General features: G+C 35.1%; 1 protein-coding gene across 10 annotated transcripts in view; it reads left to right on the forward strand.

Annotated features, from left to right (window-relative positions):
• Positions 1-23,027, forward strand: part of MYO9A (myosin IXA) — a 269,890-nt gene that overhangs the window by 173,851 nt on the left and 73,012 nt on the right. For all 10 annotated transcript variants that reach the window (XM_064570198.1, XM_064570206.1, XM_064570197.1 and 7 more), the window contains 6 exons: positions 3,638-3,750; positions 13,646-13,788; positions 16,427-16,650; positions 17,165-17,281; positions 18,832-19,020; positions 20,266-20,313. In XM_064570198.1, the coding sequence (XP_064426268.1) occupies positions 3,638-3,750; positions 13,646-13,788; positions 16,427-16,650; positions 17,165-17,281; positions 18,832-19,020; positions 20,266-20,313 (834 nt within the window). The remainder of the gene's footprint in view (positions 1-3,637; positions 3,751-13,645; positions 13,789-16,426; positions 16,651-17,164; positions 17,282-18,831; positions 19,021-20,265; positions 20,314-23,027) is intronic.

A 23,027-nucleotide genomic window follows, 5' to 3' on the forward strand; every position in this document is an offset into this window, starting at 1 on the left:
TATCTTTACTATTTTTTGTACATTTGATCTGTCTTATATAGAGAATGTTGTGTTAAAGTTTCCTCTTATTCATTCTGAATTGTGACTATTAAAAAGTGTCCTTTGTTACATTCAGTGCTTTTTCTTGAATTCTACTTAAATCAATTAATCACAGTCTGTGTTTTCTTAATTATTTCCATTTGCCTGGAATACTTTTTCTCATCCTTTAGTTTTTAGCCTTTCTGGATCCTTATGTTTTAGATGTGTGTTTTGTATGCAGCATAGTTGGTTCCTACTTTGTGAGCCAAATTAAAAAAAATTTTTGCCTTATAGATAAGTTAAATCTATTCCTATTTATTGATATAACTGATAGGTGCAGTCTCAATTATCTTTCTTACAATTTTGTTATTATTTGTTATGTTAAATTTGCTGTGTTTATGTTACTTTTTTGCTGTTTTACTTTTTAAAATTTCTTTTGATATGGGGGGGTTTCTTTTTCTGTTGGTTTGTATATGACTTTTAAAAATGCCTTCATTTACTGTATTTTAGTTTAACCAACTATTCTCAAGTTAGTCATTTATAATAATATTTTTTAATTCTCACTTATTTTGGCACAACTGTTGATGAATTATTCTTGTCTCTACTTTTCCTCTCCTGTTTTTTAGGATTTTATTTATGTTTTGTCAGAACATACAATTTACATATTCTTCTACATATTCTTATATATATACATTCTGGTTTCGCCTTATGTTTAAAACACTTTCATGGATTACAGTTTTAAATATTGTGTCCCATTATTTTGTTTTTCTTGTTTAGGGACTCCAATTACATAAATAAGTTGTTTTTTTTTCTTTTCCTGTCTTCCATCTCAGCCACCTTCTCTCTCTTTTCTTTATACCACTTTCTATTCTTTATTATCTTCCTGCCTTTGTTCAGCCCCTTTAAATCTGCATTTGCATTTTTTCTCCCTTGGGCATCTTCTAAATTATTCTTCACTATCTTGTTATTTCTTTCCTGAGTTCATTCAACTCCCTTCACTGCTTCCTGGTTTTTATTGAGGTGAGGGGGGCTCAAACGTTTCTATTTTTAATTTTTGAATTTCTGCTTCAGTATGGTGTTTCATATATATGAGGTTTTTCATTTTTTATTTATAGTTTTCTGCTTCATGCTTGGTTTCTGTATGTTTGATGGGAGATAGGTTAATCATCTAAGTTGTTTTGGTTCTAATTTTCTTTGTTTTCTTATTGTAGCTTGTGTAGATTTTATTTGTCTTAATTTATTCATGTTGTGCATTTGGGATAGTTTATAAGTAACTTGATTTCAAGATCTTCCTCTTCTGTCAGTGTAAAAAAGAAAAGTTTCTTTGCAGGCAGCCTGTTTGGAGTCTGTTAGTTTTGTGTGTGTGTGTGTGTATGTGTGTGTTGGAGGCAATGTTGTGTCCTCCATTTTTTGCTTCTATTTTGCCTTGCTAGATTCTAAATTTTCCCCTTCTGCTTCTTCCTCACTACTCAGTCTCCAAAAGGCACCCCTTCTTTCCTTTTTACATTCATCTTCCTCAGAATCAGTGCCTTTAAAAATATGTCACCTTGAATCACATGCAATTTTAAGTCCTTTCCCTTTAGTTAGTTCTCTGATCTAGTGCTTAATATTTTTGTCTGTTTTGAGTCACTATAGATGGATTGACTTTTTCTCCTCCTTGTCAGTCATATATTGTTATTTCTTTGCATGCCTAGTTATTTATTATCAGAAGCCTGACATTGTAAATTTTGTCTTGTTGGGTGCTGGATACTTTTGTATTTGATTAATATTCTTGAGACTGTTTTGTTTCAGTAATATTTCAGAGCTTGGTTCTGGAAGCAATTTGTTCCTAAGCAGTTAGGTCTTCCTTTTAATATTTGTTACTCTCATTGTATTGAATACTGGAAATTTTCTAAGAGAGTAGATTTCAGGTGCTCTCACCACCAAAAAAAAAAAAAAGAAGAAGAAGAAGAAGAAAGAAAGAAATAATGGGAAGAGATGATATGTTAATCAGTCTTCAGTAATCATTTTAATATTTATATGTATATCAAATCATTTTGTACACTTTATATACAATTTTTATTAAATAAAACTAAGATTTGTTAGGTCCAAACAGAGCAGTTGTTCACCTAGGACTTATTTTTGACTATCACTTATTCTTGACTGTTGAGGCAAGATCCTGTTATATACTTCACCCAGTACCCTGGGAATCATAAAGTTACATATTCTGACTCTTGGGCACAGGCACTGTTACTGGCTTTTTGTAAGTGCTGGGCACTGTTACCTTTAATCCTTTCAGGTGGTCCTTTGCCTGGTGTTGGGTAGTTGTCTGACATAGAAGTGTTGATTAGTACTCAGCTAAATACCCTCTGAAGATCTCCAGAGCTCTTTTTTGGTGCATCTCTTTCCTCTTCAGTACCCGCCCCACCCCCGCCGCCCCTTTCTTTTGGTCTTTAGTCTCTCTGGACTTTCAACCTCATATGTTCAACTCAGAGAGTCTGCCAGGGCTCACCTGAAACCTCCTCTCTGTGTCACAGTCTGGAAACTGTCTCAAGGCACTAAGCTGGGGCAGATGAAGGACTCACTTCCTTTGTTTCCCATATCTCAAGGATAACTGTCCATCATCTTGATAAAGGCTGGTTTTTACTATTTTGTCTGGGTTTTTGTTTTGTTTTTGGTTTTGGTTGTTTCAGGCAAGAAGATAAAACAGGTCCCTGTTGTAGCAGACTAAAAGGCTAATGAAAAGATATTATAATTATAGAAAAATGAAATATTAGGAAAGGATTTGAATAGGTAACAAGAAATTTTTTCTTCTGAATGAGATTTTCTTTAAAGGGGCACATTGTAAATAAATGGAACAAGAATTGCCATTTAAAATTCAGGTCCCAGTTTGATAAAGCCATGTTAAGTTGTTTAGTTTAGAACAGTAGTGGTGATAATGATCTTAATTGTTTGGTCCTTTGGTTTTTAATTTTCCTTTCTTAAATCCTTGACTAGGTATAATAAGAATCTACAGTAGCAAGTTAGGCCATAAAAGTAATTATTACTGGGGCACCTGGGTGGCTCAGTCGTTAAGCGTCTGCCTTCGGCTCAGGTCATGATCCCAGGACCTGGGATCGAGCCCCGCATCCGGCTCCCTCCTCAGCAGGAAGCCTGCTTCTCCCTCTCCCACTCCCCCTGCTTGTGTTCCCTCTCTCGCTGTATCTCTCACTGTCAAATAAATAAAATCTTTAAAAAAAAAAAAAGTAATTATTACTTGTAGGGACACATAAAAGGAGGCATGAAAGGCTATACTTAGCATTCTAGATATATCAGATCCTGGATCTTTTGTCTGTATCTTTAGTTGGCTTTGACTTTTTTCTTACCTTTCCACTTGATATTGTTAAGTTGTCAGAAAACAGGAACTGGTAGGTCCTATTCAGCATTTCATTGACCCAAGTTCTCTTTACTTCAGATCATTCTAGGAAGGTAATAAAGTTTTTAGTAGGTTCTTTTATTTCAATGAATGGCTGAACAATATGAATGTATTTTTATATATTTTTAATAGATGTAATTCTCAATTCTATAACTTGAGTTTTAATTACAGTGTTATGATATAGTTACTTGGTTTTAAAGTCTTTCATATATGTAATTATTACAGACATCACAGCGATTTTCTTCAGTTGATGAAGAAACAAAGCTTCATAAGACTATGTCTCAAGGAGAGATTACAAAATTGGCAGTGAGGCAGAAGGCTTCAGATTCGGACATAAGGTATAATTTGAGATTTATCTATTTTTCAACAAATATTAAGTACCTGCTGTATGACAGGCACATGATAATTCAGATTTACATGATGAGCTTTATCTTTCTATATGTTTAGCAGTGTGATTTGGGTGAAGTCTAAATCATTATGTCACTTGTGGTTTTTTGTTTTAAGAGAAAGGAGATTAAATCAGATGAGAGTGAAAATATTTCCCAGCTTTGGATTTGGATTCTGTTCTGAGTTAAGTGTTTTACAAATGGAACTGGAAAAAAGACTTTCAGGAAATAATTCTGTTCCCTTGAAGACATTATATGACGTTATTTGTCAAGTAAATATCTTTGTCTCTTATTGTGTTATATAAGGCAATTGAACCCTCACTGAACACTTGAAGATTACATTGAAATCTTTCTGGTTCTTAATTCTATTTAAGGCCATTTCCTCAATGTCTGTAGTGGCATAATCCATGATAATGCAAATCCAGACCGCATTATGCTAGAGATTAAATTTTGGGAAAAAGATAACCATAGTAGAAAGGCATATATGGCTGGAGATAGCAGATTAAATATATAAATTTAATTTCTATTCTTCCTCCAAAATCGCTAAAATGACAAAACTTATGCAGGCCAAACAACAACAAACAATAAAACAACTGGAGACAACAATAATAAAACTATTATTCAAAAAGTAAATAGACAAATTTTAAATTGTCTCAGTAGATAGAAGAAAGCTGAATCCTAAACCAACTTGGTAAACCTTAGTAGATAGAAGAAAGCTGAATCCTAAACCAACTGGGTAAACCTGGGTAAAGCATCTGGCTGACTGATCTTCCCCAATCCTAGCAGAAACCTGGAGATTTATTCTCTGGAAAGGATAAAATAGAAGATCTCTGTTCTTGGAGGTTCTCAGATACATTTGAGGACATGGGTACATATTTGGAATAAGGAGATTTAATGAATGTTTACATACTGAATGTTAAGATTCCCCTAATTTTTTCTTCCACTCAGTTTCCACATTTCACATTTTCCTAAGCAGATGGTTCAAAAAGTCTTTGGGACTTTTGTACAGCTCTCAAGGGAAGACCTAGAGATATTGGTACCAGGGGTTCTCCCTACAAAATGGACTAGTCAGATAATCATAGAAGGAAAACCAGTTTGGAAGCTCCACCAATGCATACTAGAACTTTCAAACAGTGTGTTGTTTTGTTTTTTAACCCTACTTTTTACCACATTTGAAGAAACACTTTATATCAAAGAAACTAAAATTAATGGATATAATACAACTTGGAAGAAATAAACAATGTAGTGTAAAAAAAACTTCCAGACAGACAAATGAAACTAATCAACAGACCTTCTGCATAAATAAATATAACTGCATGAAAGAGAAACATTCATTATAAAAAGAGCCTTTGAAAATTAAAATTAAAATTAAAAATATGATAGATAGCATAAAGAAACAACTAGAATAGTTGGAAAGAAAGTTGAGGACATATCTTAGAAGGCTGAGCAAAAAGACAAAGAGATGGAAGAGACAAGAAAAGATATGAAAAGATAAAAAATTGATTTAGGTAGTATAGAATTTTAACAATATTTGTTCTTCCAGTCCATGAGCATGAAATGTCTTTCCATTTCTTTGTGACATCTTCAGTCTTTTTTGTAAGTTTTTTTATAGTTTCACCTCTTTGATTAGGTTTATTCCTAGGTAGCTTATTGTTTTGGGTGCAACTGGAAATGGGATTGATTTCTTAATTTCTCTTTCTGCTGCTTCATTACTGGGGTATAGAAATGCAACAGATTTCTGTACATTGGTTTTGTATCCTTTGGCTTTACTGAATTTGTTAGTTATATCTGAGAGAAGATACTTACAAATGACATATCTGATGAAGGGTTAGTATCCAAAATATATAAAGAACTTATAAAACTCAACACAAAAAATGAATAATCCAATTGAAAAATGGGCAGGAGACATGAATAGACATTTTTCCAAAGAAGACATACAGATGGCCAACAGACACAAGAAAAGATGCTCAACATCACTCATCACCAGGGAAATATAAATCAAGCTACAGTGAGGTATCATCTCACACCAGACAGAATGTCTAAAATCAACAACATAGGAAACAACAGGTATTAGTGAGGATGTAGAGAAGGGGGAATCCTCTTACATTGTTAGTGGGAATGGAAACTGGTGGAACCACTCTGAAAAACAGTATGGAGGTTCCTCAAAAAGTTAAAAATAGAACTACCCTATGACCCAGCAAGTACAGTACTGGGTATTTACCCAAAGCATACAAAAATACTGATTTGAAGGGATACATACACCTTGATGTTTATAGCAGCATTATCTACAATAGCCAAATTATGGAAACAGCCCAAGTGTCCATTGACTGACAAATTGATAAAGAAGATGGTATATATACACAATGGAATATTATTCAGCCATCAAAAAGAATGAAATCCTCCCATTTGCAATGACATGGATGAAGCTAGAAAATACTGTGCATTATAATAAGCAAAATAAGTCTGAGAAAGACAAATGCAATATGATTTCACTCATATGTTGAATTTAAGAAAGAAAACAAGTGAGCAAAGGGGAGAAAGAGAGAGAGACAAACTAAGAAACAGACTCTTAATTATAGAGAACAAACTGATGGGTACCAGAGGGGAGGTGGGTAGGAGAATGGGTGAAATAAGTGATAGGGATGAAGGAGTGCACTTGTGATGAGCAACAGGTGTTGTATGGAAGCATTGAATCACTATTCTTGTACACCTGAAACTAATATTACACTGTATGTTAACTGGAATTTGTTTATTTTTTTAATTTAATTTAATTATGTTATGTTAGTTACCATACAGTACATCATTAGTTTTTGATGTAGTGTTCCAGGATTCATTGCTTTCATAAACATCCAGTGCTCCATGCAATATGGGCCCTCCTCAGTACCCATCACCGGGCTAACCCATCCCTCCAGCCCCCGCCTTAAAACCTTCAGTTTGTTTCTTGGAGTCCATAGTCTCTCATGGTTCATCTCCCCCTCTGATTCCCCCCGTTCATTTTTCCCTTCTTTCTCCTAATGTCCTCCATGCTATTCCTTATGTTCCACAAATAAGTGAAACCATATGGTAATTGACTTTCTCAGCTTATTTCACTTAGCATAATCTCCTCCAATCCCATCCACGTTGATGTAAAAGTTGGGTATTCATCCTTTCTGATGGCTGAGTAATATTCCATTGTATATATGGACCACATCTTCTTTTTTTTTTCCCCTTTTTAAAAAATTATTATGTTAATCACCATACATTACATCATTAGTTTTTGATGTAGTGTTCCATGATTCATTGTTTGCGTATAACACCCAGTGCTCCATGCAGAACGTGCCCTCTTTAAGACTCATCACCAGGCTAACCCATCCTCCCACCCCCCTCCCCTCTAGAACCCTCAGTTTGTTTTTTGGAGTCCATCATCTCTCATGGTTCATCTCCCCTCCGATTTCCCCCCCTTCATTCTTCCCCTCCTGCTATCTTTTTCTTCTTTTTTTTTTTTTTTTAACATATAATGTATTATTTGTTTCAGAGGTACAGATCTGTGATTCAACAGTCTTGCACAATTCACAGTGCTCATCTTGGCACATACCCTCCCCAGTGTCTATCACCCAGTCACCCCATCCCTCCCACCTCCCACCACTCCAGCAACCCTCAGTTTGTTTCCTGAGTTTAAGAATTCCTCATATCAGTGAGGTCATTTGATACATGTCTTTCTCTGATTGACTTATTTTGCTCAGCATAATACCCTCCAGTTCCATCTACGTCGTTGCAAATGGCAAGATTTCATTCCTTTTGATGGCTGCATAATATTCTATTGTATAGGGTGCCTGGGTGGCTCAGTTGGTTAAGCGACTGCCTTTGGCTCAGGTCATGATCCTAGAGTCCCGGGATCGAGTCCCACATCAGGCTCCCTGCTCAGCAGGGAGTCTGCTTCTCCCTCTGACCCTCCTCCCTCTCATGCTCTCTGTCTCTCATTCTCTCTCTCACAAATAAATAAAATCTTAAAAAAAAAAAAATTCCATTTTATATATATATACCACATCTTCTTTATCCATTCTTCTTTCGATGGACATCTTGGCTCTTTCCATAGTTTGGCTGTTGTGGACATTGCTGCTATAAACATTGGGGTACACGTACCCCTTCGGATCCCTACATTTGTATCTTTGGGGTAAATACCCAGTAGTGTAATTGCTGGATCATATGGTAGCTCTATTTCAACTTTTGAGGAACCTCCATACTGTTTTCCAGAGTGGCTGCACCAGCTTGCATTCCCACCAACAGTGTAGGAGGGTTCCCCTTTCTCCACATCCCCACCAACATCTGTCGTTTCCTGACTTGTTAAGGACCACATCTTCTTTATCCATTCATCTGTTGAAGGACATCTTGGCTCTTTCCAGAGTTTGGCTATTGCGGACATTGCTGCTATGAACATTGGGGTGCATATAGTCCTTCTTTCCACTACCAGTTAAATTTAAAAAGATAAAAGAGAGGAGCAGTTCAGGAGATCCAGTGAGCCACTAATGGGAGGTCCAGAAAGACAGAACAAAGAAAACGGAGGACAGATCATTAATAAAGTAATTCAAATAAGTTTCATAGAACTGAAGGACATGAGTTATTTCACTTAGCATAATCTCCTCCAATCACTGGAGCCCAGTGATTGCCCAATATAATGGATGGAAACAGACCCATACTAAAAGACATTTCATTATAAAACAATAGTGACAAAAGGAATTTCCTAGGAATTTCCATGATGATGGTGAAAGTAGCTTTTCAATTACAAGAGGAATAATTAAGATTAGAGCAGAGATCAATGAATTAGAAACCAGAAACCCAGTAGATCAGATCAACGAAACTAGAAGCTGGTTCTTTGAAGGAATTAATAAGATCGATAAACCACTGGCCAGACTTAGCCAAAAGAAAAGAGAAAGGACCCAAATTAATAAAATTATGAATGAAAGGGGAGAGATCACGACTAACACCAAGGAAATAGAAACAATTATTAGAAATTACTATCAACAACTATATGCCAATAAACTGAGCAACCTGGATGAAATGGATGCCTTCCTGGACACCTCTAAACTCCCAAGACTGAAACAGGAAGAAACTGACAACCTGAATAGGCCAATAACCAGTAACGAGATTGAAGCAGTGATCAAAAACCTCCCAAAAAACAAGAGTCCAGGGCCTGATGGATTCCCTGGGGAATTCTACCAAAGATTCAAAGAAGAAATAATAGCTATTCTACTGAAGCTGTTTCAAAAAAATAGAAACAGAAGGAAAGCTTCCGGACTCATTCTATGAGGCCAGCATTACTTTAATCCCCAAACCAGGCAAAGACCATCAAAAAGGAGAATTTCAGACCAATATCCCTGGTCAATATGGATTCCAAAATCCTCAACAAAATCCTAGCTAATAGGATCAAACAATACATTAAAAGGATCATCCACCACGACCAAGTGGGATTTATCCCCGGGATGCAGGAGTGGTTCAACATTCACAAATCAATCAATGTGATAGAACACATTAATAAGAGGACCATATGGTCCTCCCAATTATGCAGAAAAAGCATTTGACAAAGTACAGCATCCTTTCCTGATTAAAACTCTTCAGAGTATAGGGATAGAGGGAACATTCCTCAAGTTCATAAAATCCATCTGTGAAAAACCCACAGCGAATATCATCCTCAGTGGGGAAAAGTGAGAGCCTTTGTCTTAAGATCAGGAACACGTCAAGGATGCCCACTCTCGCCACTATTGTTCAACATAGTACTAGAAATCCTAGCAACAGCAATCAGACAACAAAAAGAAATAAAAGGTATTCACATTGGCAAAGAAGAAGTCAAACTCTTCTCTTTTCTCAGACGACATGATACTTTATGTGGAAAACCCAAAAGACTCCACCTCCAAATTACTAGTACTCATCCAGCAATTCAGTAATGTGGTAGGATACAAAATCAATGCACAGAAATCAGTTGCTTTCTTATACACTAACAACACAACTGTAGAAAGAGAAATTAGAGAAATGATTCCATTTACAATAGCACCAAAAACCATAAGATACCTCGGAATAAACCTAACCAAAAAGGTAAAGGATCTATACTCTAGGAACTACAGAACACTCATGAAAGAAATTGAAGAAGACACAAAAAGATGGAAAAACATTCCATGCTCATGGATCGGAAGAATAAACATTGTTAAAATGTCTGTGCTACCCAGAACAATCTATACCTTCGTGCCATCCCAATCAAAATTCCAATGACATTTTTCAAGGTGCTGGAACAAACAATCCTAAAATTTGTATGGAATTGGAAAAGACCCCAAATCTCCAAGGAAATGTTGAAAAAGAAAAACAAAGCTCGGGGCATCACGTTGCCCGATTTCAAGTTGTATTACAAAGCTGATCACCAAGACACATGGTACTGGTACAAAAACAGACATATAGACCAATGGAACAGAATAGAGAGCCCCAGATATGGGCCCTCATATGGTCAAATAATCTTTGACAAAGCAGGAAAAAATATGCAATGGAAGAAAGACAGTCTCTTCAATAAATGGTGTTGGGAAAATTGGACAGCCACATGCAGAAGAATGAAACTCGACCATTCTCTAACACCAGACACAAAGATAAACTCAAAGTGGATGAAAGACCTCAATGTGAGACAGGAATCCATCAAAATCCTAGAGGAGAACATAGGCAGTAACCTCTTTGACATCGGCCACAGCAACTTCTTTCAAGATACATCTCCAAAAGCTAGTGAAACAAAAGCAAAAATGAACTTTTGGGACTTCATCAAGATAAAAAACTTCTGCACAGCAAAGGAAACAGTCAACCAAACAAAGAGGCAACCCACAGAATGGGAGAAGATATTTGCAAATGACACTACAGATAAAGGCTGGTATCCAAGATCTATAAAGAACTTCTCAAACTCAACACCCAAAAAACAAATAATCAAGTCAAAAAGATATGAATAGACACTTCTCTGAAGACATACAAATGGCTAACAGACACATGAAAAAATGTTCATCATCATTAGCCACCAGGGAAATTCAAATCAGAATCAGAAATCAAATCAAAACCAAATTGAGATACCACCTTACACCAGTTAGAATGGCAAAAATTGACAAGGCAAGAAACAACAAATGTTGGAGAGGTTGTGGAGAAAGGGGAACCCTCTTACAGTGTTGGTGGGAATGCAAGTTGGTACAGCCACTTTGGAAAACGGTGTGGAGGTTCCTCAAAAATTTAAAAATAGAGCTACACTATGACCCAGCAATTGCACTACTGGGTATTTACCCCAAAGACACAGATATAGTGAAAAGAAGGGCCATATGCACCCCAATGTTCATAGCAGCAATGTCTGCAATAGCCAAACTGTGGAAAGAGCCGAGATGCCCTTCAACAGATGAATGGATATAGAAGATGTGGTCCATATATACAATAGAATATTACTCAGCCACCAGAAAGGATGAGTACCCAACTTTAACATTAACATGGATGGGACTGGAGGAGATTATGCTAAGTGAAATAAGTCAAGCAGAGAAAGTCAATTATCATATGGTTTCACTTATTTGTGGAACATAAGGAATAGCATGGAGGACATTAGGAGAAGGAAGGGAAAAATGAAGGGGGGGAAATCGGAGGGAGAGATGAACCATGAGAGACTATGGACTCTGAGAAACAAACTGAGGGTTTTAGAGGGGAGGGAGGGTTGGGGGGGGGGGATGGGTTAGCCCGGTGATGGGTATTAAGGAGGGCACGTACTGCATGGAGCACTGGGTGTTATACGAAAACAATGAATCGTGGATCACTACATCAAAAACCAATGATGTATTGTATGGTGACTAACATAACATAATAAAATTTAAAAAACAAGAAAGAAAGTAGCTTTTCAAATAATGGTTGTATAACCAGCACTGAGGGAAACCATGCCTGTTGGAGCAGGCTGGAAAGCTCTGGGAGAGATTTTTTAAAGAAATGGAGTACCGGGGCGTCTGGGTGGCACAGTTGTTAAATGTCTGCCTTTGGCTCAGGTCATGATCCCAGGGTCCTGGGATCGAACCCCACTTCGGGCTCCCTGCTCCGTGGGAAGCCTGCTTCTCCCTCTACCAGTCCCTCTGCTTGTGTTCCCTCTGTCTCTGTGTCTCTCTCTGTCAAATAAATAAATAAAATCTTTTAAAAAAGAAAGAAATGGAGTACTTATTTTGTTTGAAAATGTTGAAAGGAGATACACACAACTAGTGAAACATTTCAAGGTGAATTGTATGTAGATAAATGAGCAAATGTAAAGCAAAACACTTATTAACTCTAGAAAAAACAGGTTATGCAGGAAACTGCATGCCTCAGTTGTGAATATTATTTGTATAATGAAAAAGTGACTGTTAGTATAAGAAAATACTGTATATTCAGATAACTCAAATTACCATTTGGTTCTTTTGGGGATACACCTGTCTTTGTGGAACAGAGTGGAGAACAGAAGTGTTGGAACATGCTTAATCATTACTTGTGGTTGCAAGTACGACAGCAATATAAGTACAGTAAATATTAAAAAGTCAGTTAAATCAATTCAAAAGGGTTGCCTCCAGGGAGTAGAAAAGGAATAAGAATGGCAGAAGGATGCTGTCATTTGTAATAAGCCTTGTAGAACAACTTTTCTTTACACTCTTGAGGTGTATAAGTTTAGTAATAGGCTTTTTAAAAAAAGGAACAACAAAAAAAAGAATGTGGGTTTCAAAATCAGATAGACCTGATTTTAACTTCCAGCTTCATCAGCCTCTAAGCCTCAGTTTGCTCATGTGTAAAAAGTAAGGATAGTAAGAGCTATTTATCATAGTAGGTGTGAAAATTAGGTATATCATAAAGGCATAGTGCCTGGCTCCTGGTAGATGCTCATGGCTTTTTTCAATTGAGTGAATATACAAAGGAAAAAATGAATACACAAATAAGCTCCTAGTATAGGGTTAGGATACATGATATATGGTCAGTTTATGTGATCTGTCGTTATTAAGGTGTTTTTTTTTATTTATGTGATGGGAGAAAGTATATAAACACTAAGAATGAGGCCATATAGCAAAGTAGTTATCAGCTTTGTCACTCACTGTGTAATTTAGGGAAACTTATCTAATGTTTAAGGCTCCAGGTTTTCACATAGATAATGGTATAGTAGTTTGAAAGTGAACTTTTTTTTTTTAAATAAACTTGTTTTTATAAATAAATTAAGGTAAGCCAATGTAAGCACTTGTGTCTGGAGCAAAATAACAACTCAAATAAATGGTAGTTTTTGTTAATAATATTGATAACCTCTAAATATAAAATAGTTAAAACCGTTATTATATAATGGTAAGTGGAAAGGTTTAAAATTGTATCTTCATCATGATTACAGTGATATAAAAATGGGCATACTTAATGGATAAAGAATGGAAGGAAATTACCCCTCCCCAAAAAGGTAAACAAATATGTTTTAGAGTGATGGGATATCAGTGATGTTTTAAAAAGTATTTTCTTTGTTGTTAAGTTGTTTATATGCTAAGTCCAGGCTGGAAGGAGGACAAGAATGAAAAGATAGCAGCTTAGGAACCAGAAAACCTGAGTTGGAATTCTAGTTTCACTGCTTTTTAGCCATTTCATTTTGGGGAATTATTTACCATCTCTGAGACTTATTATTTCTTGTACTCAAGATGAGGAAACCATCTCCCTTCCAGATTGAAATTTAAATGTGAAATTGAAGATTAAATATGATTAAATTTAAATGTGAAGGTTAAATGAAGTAATACACATGAAAGGTCTTTATATAGCTCAAAGTGATGTACAGATATTGTCACTGCAACATAGTAATTTCCATTTTTACCTTTATTTTTAAAAATAGACCTCAGAGAGCTAAGATGAGATTCTGGGCCAAAGGGAAACAAGGGGAGAAGAAGACTACCCGAGTGAAAGCTGCCACCCAGTCAGAGGTTTCGGGATTCTTTGCTGGCTCTGATATGATTCCAGCTCATCAGTTTCCAGATGGTAAAAATGGACAAAGGATGGAGATTGTCTTATAATTTGTTCACTCTTTCTGAGAGTTCATTATTCCTCTAGTATTTGTAATGGCAATCTATTGGCCAGAAATAGGCCAATGAAATAGGACCAGAATTGTAAAATCTTTCCTTAAGTAAAAGATAATTATAAAATGACATTGTATAGAAGTTCCAAGGAAATGTGGTACAAAACAGTGAAGCAGCAACAACTTTAAGAATGATGGTGCATCTTTGGTTAGCCTCACTTTTCTAAAGTGTAAAAATTTAGCTGTCATTCATTCACTTAACAAATATGTATAATTAGTAAAAATTAAAGATAATAGCAGCTAATATTTAAGTGCGTACCATGTGCAAGGCACTGTACTAAGCATGTTGTATGTGTTAACTCAATTGATCCTCTCAATTTTGGGGGGTTGATATGATTATTATTCCCAGTTTATAGATGAGAAAGGTGAAGCACAGAGAAGTTATTTCCTTACTCACTTATAGTATTTGGTAGAGCTGAGACCTGAATTTAGGTAGCCTAGCTCCAGAGGCCACATTCTTAACCACTGTGGTACATATTAAATACCTACTATAAAGTATTTGCTATACTATACTGACTTTATAATTGTAGCTGTTATTTTAATTTTGGGGGCATCAATCATAACACACTTGAACATACCCAATAGTTAGTTCATCTGTTGAGAAAATTGGCCTTTCTAAATGCTAGAATTACTAACTCTCTAAGGATTCCAGTAATTCCAGCATTAGATGATTATGCAGTTTTCCCCAACCCTTTGCTCAAACATGTATGAGAATTTTTAATCATTATGCAAAGATGCCAGCTATCTTCAACAGTGATGGGATGGATATACATCAGAGGTGGGTGTGTGGTAATGAGTGGGTAAAATACCAGTGGGTAGGTGAATAAAAAAGAAAGTGGGTTTAGGAAGAAAGTTATCTCTAAAGGAAAGATAGAACGGGGCCAGTTACAATAAGTAAACAAAACTTCTCATATCTGGATAAGACCAAAGGGACAAGGAGAGTAAGATTAAGCTTCACATAGGAATGGATGAGCCAAAGCAGAGGCACCTGTGTGTCAGAGAAAAAAATGGTAGACCTATCGTTAGAGCCCTGTTTTTGTGTCTTGTGGCTTTGCTTCTATGAGTTGGCAAAATGATATAGATAAAATCAATAGTAAATTAAGTGAATACTACAAGTCCAGTTTGGAAATTTGGGAAATCCTTACCATTACATTACTAAGAGGATCAATTTCTTGTATCTAATCTGGTTTATAGTAATCATTCTAAATTTTTCATTTTTCACAGTTCTATTCTCCTGGTTAATTCTTAAGAAGGAAGCATAAAGCTCTTAAGTTGAAGCATATATTATTAGCCGACTTCATTGTGTGTTGCTTCATAAGGATATATATATATATAAAAATAAAGATTGTAGCTTTTTATTTATCTTCAGGTAGTAATTTATTAAGGTATCCCTTGTTTTTAATACTGAAACAGTATTATAATTTCTTTAGTAATCATTATTTCTTTTATTATAGGGAAGATATTTACTTTGCTAAATGAAATTATTAGGTACTTCTATGTCTTGGTTCTATAATGGAATTAAAATCAATTGATACTAATTAGCATATATGTATATTCTATATCTTTATAATTTTTATTCTGGTGACATATCAGAGATTGGGCTTGTCTTCCTTTCTGCCTGACGTGGCATTTAGCATGTAGGAGGCTACTTTTCTCCTTCATTATCAGAGTTAGCTTTTAGAGGGAATGAGGACATAGCATTGGACAGGTGAATGAATACATGTGGGGGAAACAAATAGATATGTGAAATGAGGAGGGGCCAATATATTTATCAAGCCCCAGGTAGGGCTTTGGTAAACCCAATATAGTTCTAGATTGTGATGGACTTACATGCAATTTCCCTGTTGTAAACAGAGAAGATTTGTTGTGCTTTCCAATATTATATACAAAGGTAATGCGTTCCAGGAATTCTCTGAGAAATTCAGACAGTTATTTGGGAGATGTATAAGAAAATCCTAAATACTAAGGAGACCAAGAAGTGAGCAGGTTGACTTACCTGGCTCCCTAGACAGGTTGCCAGGATAACTACAGGTAATATCACTGAAGCATTTATGGCTTTAGACCCTAGTAATGAAATAATAATTATCAAACTTCACTGGTTTGCTGAATTTGTATATAGCTGAATATTCTTTCAAACAAATATAGTAAAGCTATGATTGGTTTAATGGTCAGCATTTAATGTGTTAGGGTGGTTACATATACTCTTCTTTTTTTCCTTTGGGACTGAGGTATTTGGGATCCAGGCTTTAGTTCTATAAGATACCTCCATCCAGGTTTTTAGTATCAGACCTTAGCCCCTTCACAGACATAATGGCATTTTCCATTGAAAAGTGGTAATTTTAAAGTACATTTTCTGTACAATTGTGCAGCCTGTATTTATTGTTTGCCTCACTGCAAACATTAATATTACTTTGCTTTTCAGATACGTATTTTTCCTTCAGTGACTTACTAAAGGAAGTTAAATTTAAAAAGAAGAATGTGGAGATTTCAATATTTTCACTAAAAAAATTTTTTTTTTGGATACTTTATCTTGAATTATAGAATTAGTTCAGTATCACCCGACACCTCCTTTGAGCCCAGAATTGCCTGGTAGTTGCCGGAAGGAGTTTAAAGAGAACAAAGAACCTTCTCCAAAGGCAAAGCGGAAGCGAAGTGTGAAGATCAGCAATGTGGCTTTGGAGTCTATGCACTGGCAAAATGACTCTGTCCAGATCATAGCAAGTGTCAGTGATTTAAAAAGTATGGATGAATTTCTTCTGAAAAAGGTACACTCTGCATGCTGAGTTAGGCTCATAAGTGGCTTTGACTACAGAATGCTTGTTTTTATCAGAATATGGGCCCCTATAGATCAAGTTTACATAAGCTTCAGTAAGTTAGGTGGTCTGTTCTTTATGAAAAAGATGTAACTAATAGGATATGCATTACTCAGACTGGGTGGACAGGAGTTAAGGTTTTATGCTTTACTGTTGACTTGCATTTTACCTTAATTGTCACATTATATTCCATGTGTTAAGGTGAGGCTTGTCATTGCATACTTGGAGTTTTTTCTCTGGTAACAGAATGATAGGATAATATAGTGTTAGAAGGACCTTAGAAATCATCTGGTAGTAATAAAACGTTGACTCTCTAGTCATGCTTTTACCTCGGTCCCATAATAGCAGGGGCTTGCACTTTCAGGACCATAGGGACCATCATTATTGAAGAACCAATCAATATCACTGTTGTAGTCACCTCTTTTTAATTAGTTGATTGTGTACAGAAACTTTTTGTGGCCCCCAGATGAATGACCTAGATAATGACGACAGCAAGAAAGACACATTAGTGGATGTTGTATTTAAAAAAGCCCTGAAAGAATTTCGGCAGAATATCTTCAGCTTTTATTCATCTGCCTTAGCGGTAAGTTGGACTGTGTTAGGAGATATTCAGTAGTTAACATATGAAAGATTTGTGTATGCTGTAGAAGATAATACGGAGGCTGTGTTCAATGAGAGATTTCTCAAATTCCTTGTTTTTGTTTTAGGAATAGGTAGGGAAAAGCATACTGACTGGTCTCAGATTAATACCTTCCTTCAGTTTCCTTGAGTAGTTTTTTTTCCTCTCTTACGATGTTGAATCTTCTTATAAGATGATAAATTCACATATTATAAATGTGATTTTATGGCTATTTTGACTTCTCATAATCCTTTAGCTCTGGCTTTAGCTTCTAATTTTCCTATGTGTAGAATTATACATTTTTCCCCAGTGAAATTAGAGCAGTTTATGTTCACTGGTTTATATATATCAGTTTATTTCACTTTCAGATTTACCTTATAATTTTATATGACATTGGTCATATAAAGTTTATGGTTTTAGAAGGCTAAAGTAGATAATAATGCTTTGATCTCTAGAATCTATGAATTTTCATATTCTATAAAATAATTTGTATTTAATCATTTTTCTTTGTTCAGTCTATAATGCATTGTGAAAAGAGAAGTCAGGAGAACTTTCTTTTGTATCCTTTACTTTTTCTTTCTCAGTGTAAGAATTTTTGCTTTTTTAAAAACATGAACCATGCAGTCTGAGAGAATAGGAATTTCAAGGCCATGGTAAGAGTGGTAATCAGGCTATAGCAAATGACTAGATTTGCATAGAGACAATGTTGGCCGTATTTTTCTAATCCTGCTCAACTGCTTATTATGCTCATGTCTTTCTCTGCTTCATACCTGTATTTCCTAGATTAGGGACTCCGGGTTGTTGGGTGCTCCAGTACACTTAAATCACATAGGAAGAGCCAAAATTATGAAGTATAGCTTAATAGTGGTTTTCTAACCCTGATCAAAAATGTTCAACTTATTTTGAGGAGGTGAAGGAGAAACAAATTCTAAATATATATGACACTTTTTGGTCATTTAAAGCACCCCCCCCCCTTTTTTTTTCCTCTCACAAAAGTTCCAGACCTTATTTAAATAAGTTAAAAGTAATCCCGTGTAGATTCCTTAACGAGTAATACAGTGTTATTCAGGACATGTCATTCTTCTTTGGAAAAATAAAATAATGGTTACCTAACATATCATTAGGCAAGGATTCAAGTATTCATTCTTTCAATTTTAGAGTGGAACTATCTAAACAAGTTTCATTTCTGAGGCGATAGGTAATTAAGTGGGATGCAAATAATCTCTGTAGCTAAATATAGTTTAAAAGCCAGACTTGTAGAGAAGTTCCCAGGACTTTCTGAAATTGTTACGTTATTTAAACTGTTAGGTATTTTGCTAAAATTTAATAGGTTTTATTCTGCAGACATTCCACAGTAGGGCATTTACAGATACAACATGACCTCATGGGCTTGCCCATTAGAAAGGATCCTGATCTTTATTCTAAACACTACCCAATACAAGTTGAGTCAATCTTCTATGTTTAGAGAATTTCTTTATATAATACCTTACACGTCTTCTCTTATTGCTCATTAGATAGATGATGGGAAAAGCATACGGTATAAAGACCTCTACGCACTATTTGAACAGATTCTGGAAAAGACCATGAGGCTTGAGCAGCGTGATTGGAGTGAATCTCCAGTCAGAGTTTGGGTCAACACTTTTAAAGTGTTTTTAGATGAATATATGAATGAATTCAAGACTTTGGATTATATACCCACAAAGGTAAATATTATATGTTTGATTTCTAAAAGGATTCAGTTAAGAATTCTTCTTTTTAAAAGTCTGTTTGGGACAGTGTTTGATATTTGAGAAAAACTTTACAGGGAACATGTCAACTTAGCACTACTTAAGATTGAGCAAACTTAATTCTATCTTAAAAGTTTATCAGACCATATTATCTAAACTTTCTGCAATTAATACAGTCTTTGCTGAGTTAAAGTATAACATTGTTTCCTCAACATTATACCCTCTACTTTGATAGAGGTCACTACATGAATTTCCTTTTGAAAAACTGTGGTTAAAGATGTAATTCATTGTATCATTTAATGGCCTTTCTGTAAGGAACCACAAATTATATTTCTTCTTGAGTTAGGTTTTAGGAAAATGTGTGCTTCTGGAAATCTATATAACAGTAATAATAACATTTATTTATTGAGTGCCAGGAATTAGATGTTGTATATTTTATTTAATTCTTGCTTCAGCCCTATTAAATAACAATTATGAAATCCATATTACAGAAGACAAAGTTATGTGTTATATGTTTCCTTTCAGTACCCCAGCTGAAATAATTAGGTGTCTAATTATTAGGTATCAGGAATACTATTAATCCTTTTTATTGATTGGGTCCTATTTTCAGTTATTCTAGTTTATATGTGTTTAAATTTACAAGCCATGTTAACTTGCTTTTGAAGTAGTCAGATATAAATTAATCCTTGAAAGTTCTTCTGTTCTAGGTCTAGGTTATACAGAGATTTTTAGTAAGCATATACTGACTTTGTTTATAATCTTAAAGGTTAGGTTTGGATTGTTCTATACTGTGGTTATTAGGAAATGTCATGTATAAAAGAGCCTTCTGTGTCACAAGTGATACCTTTTTATATTTAGCTCTGGGATGGAGGGTATTTTAGAGCCAAAATATGGAAAGTGCAATCTTAAAAGTTAGTAATCATTCAGTTAATGACTAAAATAAAATAATCATTTAAATTAATGTGGAGTGGCTTCTGAACAGAAATTATGTTTAAAAAGATAAGAATCCCTAAAGTATCCTTTTATTCTATTTGTTTTATGAATATTGTTTCACTGAATTTAAAAATTTTCTTACATTTGCTTGCTAGAACTGCACATTTTCTTTTGAACAATAAAAAGCTGCTTACACTATTACCTGTGGTGCAAAAATCTCAGCATTCGCAAAGAAGAAAGTATGTTCGTCTTTGTTATATCACAGTTTCTGTATTTCTCTCCCATCAGGTACCAAAAACAGAAAGAAAGAAAAGAAGAAAAAAAGAAACTGATTTAGTAAGTTAAAATCTATTTCTTATGTTAGCGAGAAGTAATTTTTAGCAGTGTGAAGTACATTTTACAGTATTTCTGTGGATATATTTAAGGAATTTTATCAGATGTCTATGGGGTTATCATTTATGTCTTTACAAAAATTTACAATGGCAGACATATCTTGAAATCTGTGACTTGTTATCAGTGGTGGCTTTCTAAAATGGCAGAAACGTGAAAATGTTTACTCATGAAAGGTACAAATATGATCTCTTTTCAGACATAGGAGCTTTTTAACTTTCCCTCCTTTCTAAAAAAAAAAAAATATTAGGACTACTTAAGATTTTACAAATGTAACTACTAATTCAAAAGACATTCCAACATATTTTACCATTGTTTATGTTCTTTTCTATTGTATTATGTATCTCTGTTGTGTACTTTATAATACTCTCTGTAATTACAAGGATGACTTAAGCCCTATAGGAGCTCATAATTTGCCAGTGAAGGTAGGCATTTAAAAAGTCATTAGTAGAAAATAGTACAAAGTCTGTTGAATTATGGAAAGGGAAAATGAAGGAAAGCTTTACAAAAGAAAAGACGTTTTTGCTCATTCTTGACAAAGGAGTAGTAGCTTAGACAGATAGTATCTAGCCAAGGGGAAAGAGTATAGTAGTCCCCGTTCTCCACCATTTCACTTACCTGCAGTGTTATTTACCTAAAGTCAATCTGGAAGCAAATGATCCTCCTTCTACATCAGCCCTTTCTGCTTTACTTTGCACCTTTATGTTATGGAGATGGCTTCTTTCCTTAAACCTCATGAACCAACCTCTGCTAGTGTCAAACTTTTCTTCTGCAGCTTCCTCACCTCTCTCAGCCTTCGTAGAATTGAAGAGAGTTAGGGCCATGTTCTGGATTAGGTTTTAGCTTAAGGGAATGTTATGGCTGGTCTGATCTTCTGTCCAGACCACTGAAACTTTCTCCGTAATAGCAATAAAGCTGTTTTGCTCTTTTATCATCCACATGTTCACTGGAAAAGTGCTTTTAGTTTCCTTCAAGAACTTTTCCTTTGCATTCACAACTTAGCTAACTGTTTGGTGCAGGAGGCCTAGCTTTCAGCCTGTTTCGGCTTTTGACATGCCTTCCTCACTAAGTTTAATCATTTCTGGCTTTTGATTTAAAGTGAGAGACATGTAAAAAATAAAATAAAATGAGAGACATGTGACTCTTCCTTTCATATGAACACTTAGGGCTATTAATCAGCCAGTTTCAATATTATTGTGTCTCAAGGAATAGGGAGGCCTTAGGAGTGGGAGAGACAGGAGAACGACTGGTCAGTGGAGCAGTCAAGACACACCCATTTATTGATTACCTTTGTGCTCTTAGATGGGTGCAGTTTTTGGTGTCCCAAAACAATTACCAATAGTAACATCAGAGATCACTAATCACAGATCACCCTAACAAATATAATAATAATGAAAACCTTGAAATATTGTCAGAATTACTGAAGTGTGACACAGAGACACAAAGTGAGCAAATGCTGTTGGAAAAATGGTGCTGACAGACTTGCTCAATTCAGGGTTGCCACACACCTTCAATCTGTGAAATGCAGTAAAGCACAGCGTAACAAAAGGACATAGGCTTGTGTCTAAGCCCTTAGCCTGGCTTACTTTTGTTCTCTGAAGGAGGATTTTCCAATTGAGTAACCTTAGACAGCTTAATCTCTGAGTTTCAATGTACTCATGTATAAAATAGGAATAATGTCACCCACCACTGAGGATCTTGGTGAAGGTTAAACGAGATTATATACTAAGGAGGGGGTAGAGAAGGTAGAGGGCCTGTTATTAACAGGTAGTGCTTAGGCACTTCATACACTTTAAGCCTTGCAAGAATAGTCTTTTTCATGTCTATACAGAAAAGAACAATACCTCAGGATAAAAATGAGCAAAGCATCTGATATTCAAAAAAAAGACAGTAAAGACAATTCATTTATGCAACAACTATTTTATTTCAGGGACTATGATAAATCATAGAAATCTTAAGAAATTGACAAATGTTTATACTTGTTAGTCAAATTAAAATGAACAGTGATTTCCTATTTTGTTCATCAGTGGGCAAAACTGAAAATGAATTAGTTACCTAATTTGGAAGGATATATAAATACAGATTTTTCTCAATATTGTGAATTGGAGGGTCATTTGCATAACCTTCTTGGAGAAGGTGCTTTAACAATCATGTATTTAGTTTTAGAAATATTTAAAAACAAAAAATGTTGACCCAGCAATTACACATCTAGGAGTTTATCCAGTAGATATATCACACTTGTTCATGCTGCGATGTACAAGTTTTTTTATTGAAGAGGAGTTTGTAATAGGGAGAGACTAGATAGTTACAAATTTATAAGGAAATGGTTAAATAAACTAGATACACTTATGAAATAGGATGCTGCTTTAACACTAAAGTAAAAGAAGCCATTCTCCAAGGTGTTTTGTTAAGGAGCTAATCACTATATAGAAAGCTACTATTTGTATATTTTTAAAAAACAAAAAGCATTTTTATATCTGTACTCATACACACAAACTATCTGAATTAGACACAAGAAACTAATATCAATGATTATTTTCTACAAAGAGGAACTAGTCAGAATCCAGAGGTAAGGAAAAACTTACCTTTTGTTGATTCTATTTTGTACCTTTTGATCCATTCAGTATAAAATAACTTTTAATAAAAACAACTTTAATATT

This window comes from Mirounga angustirostris, unplaced genomic scaffold, assembly GCF_029215605.1.
Source record: "Mirounga angustirostris isolate CCGP_5_RB_7025 unplaced genomic scaffold, mMirAng1.0.hap1 SCAF_9, whole genome shotgun sequence".
NCBI lineage: Eukaryota > Metazoa > Chordata > Mammalia > Carnivora > Phocidae > Mirounga > Mirounga angustirostris.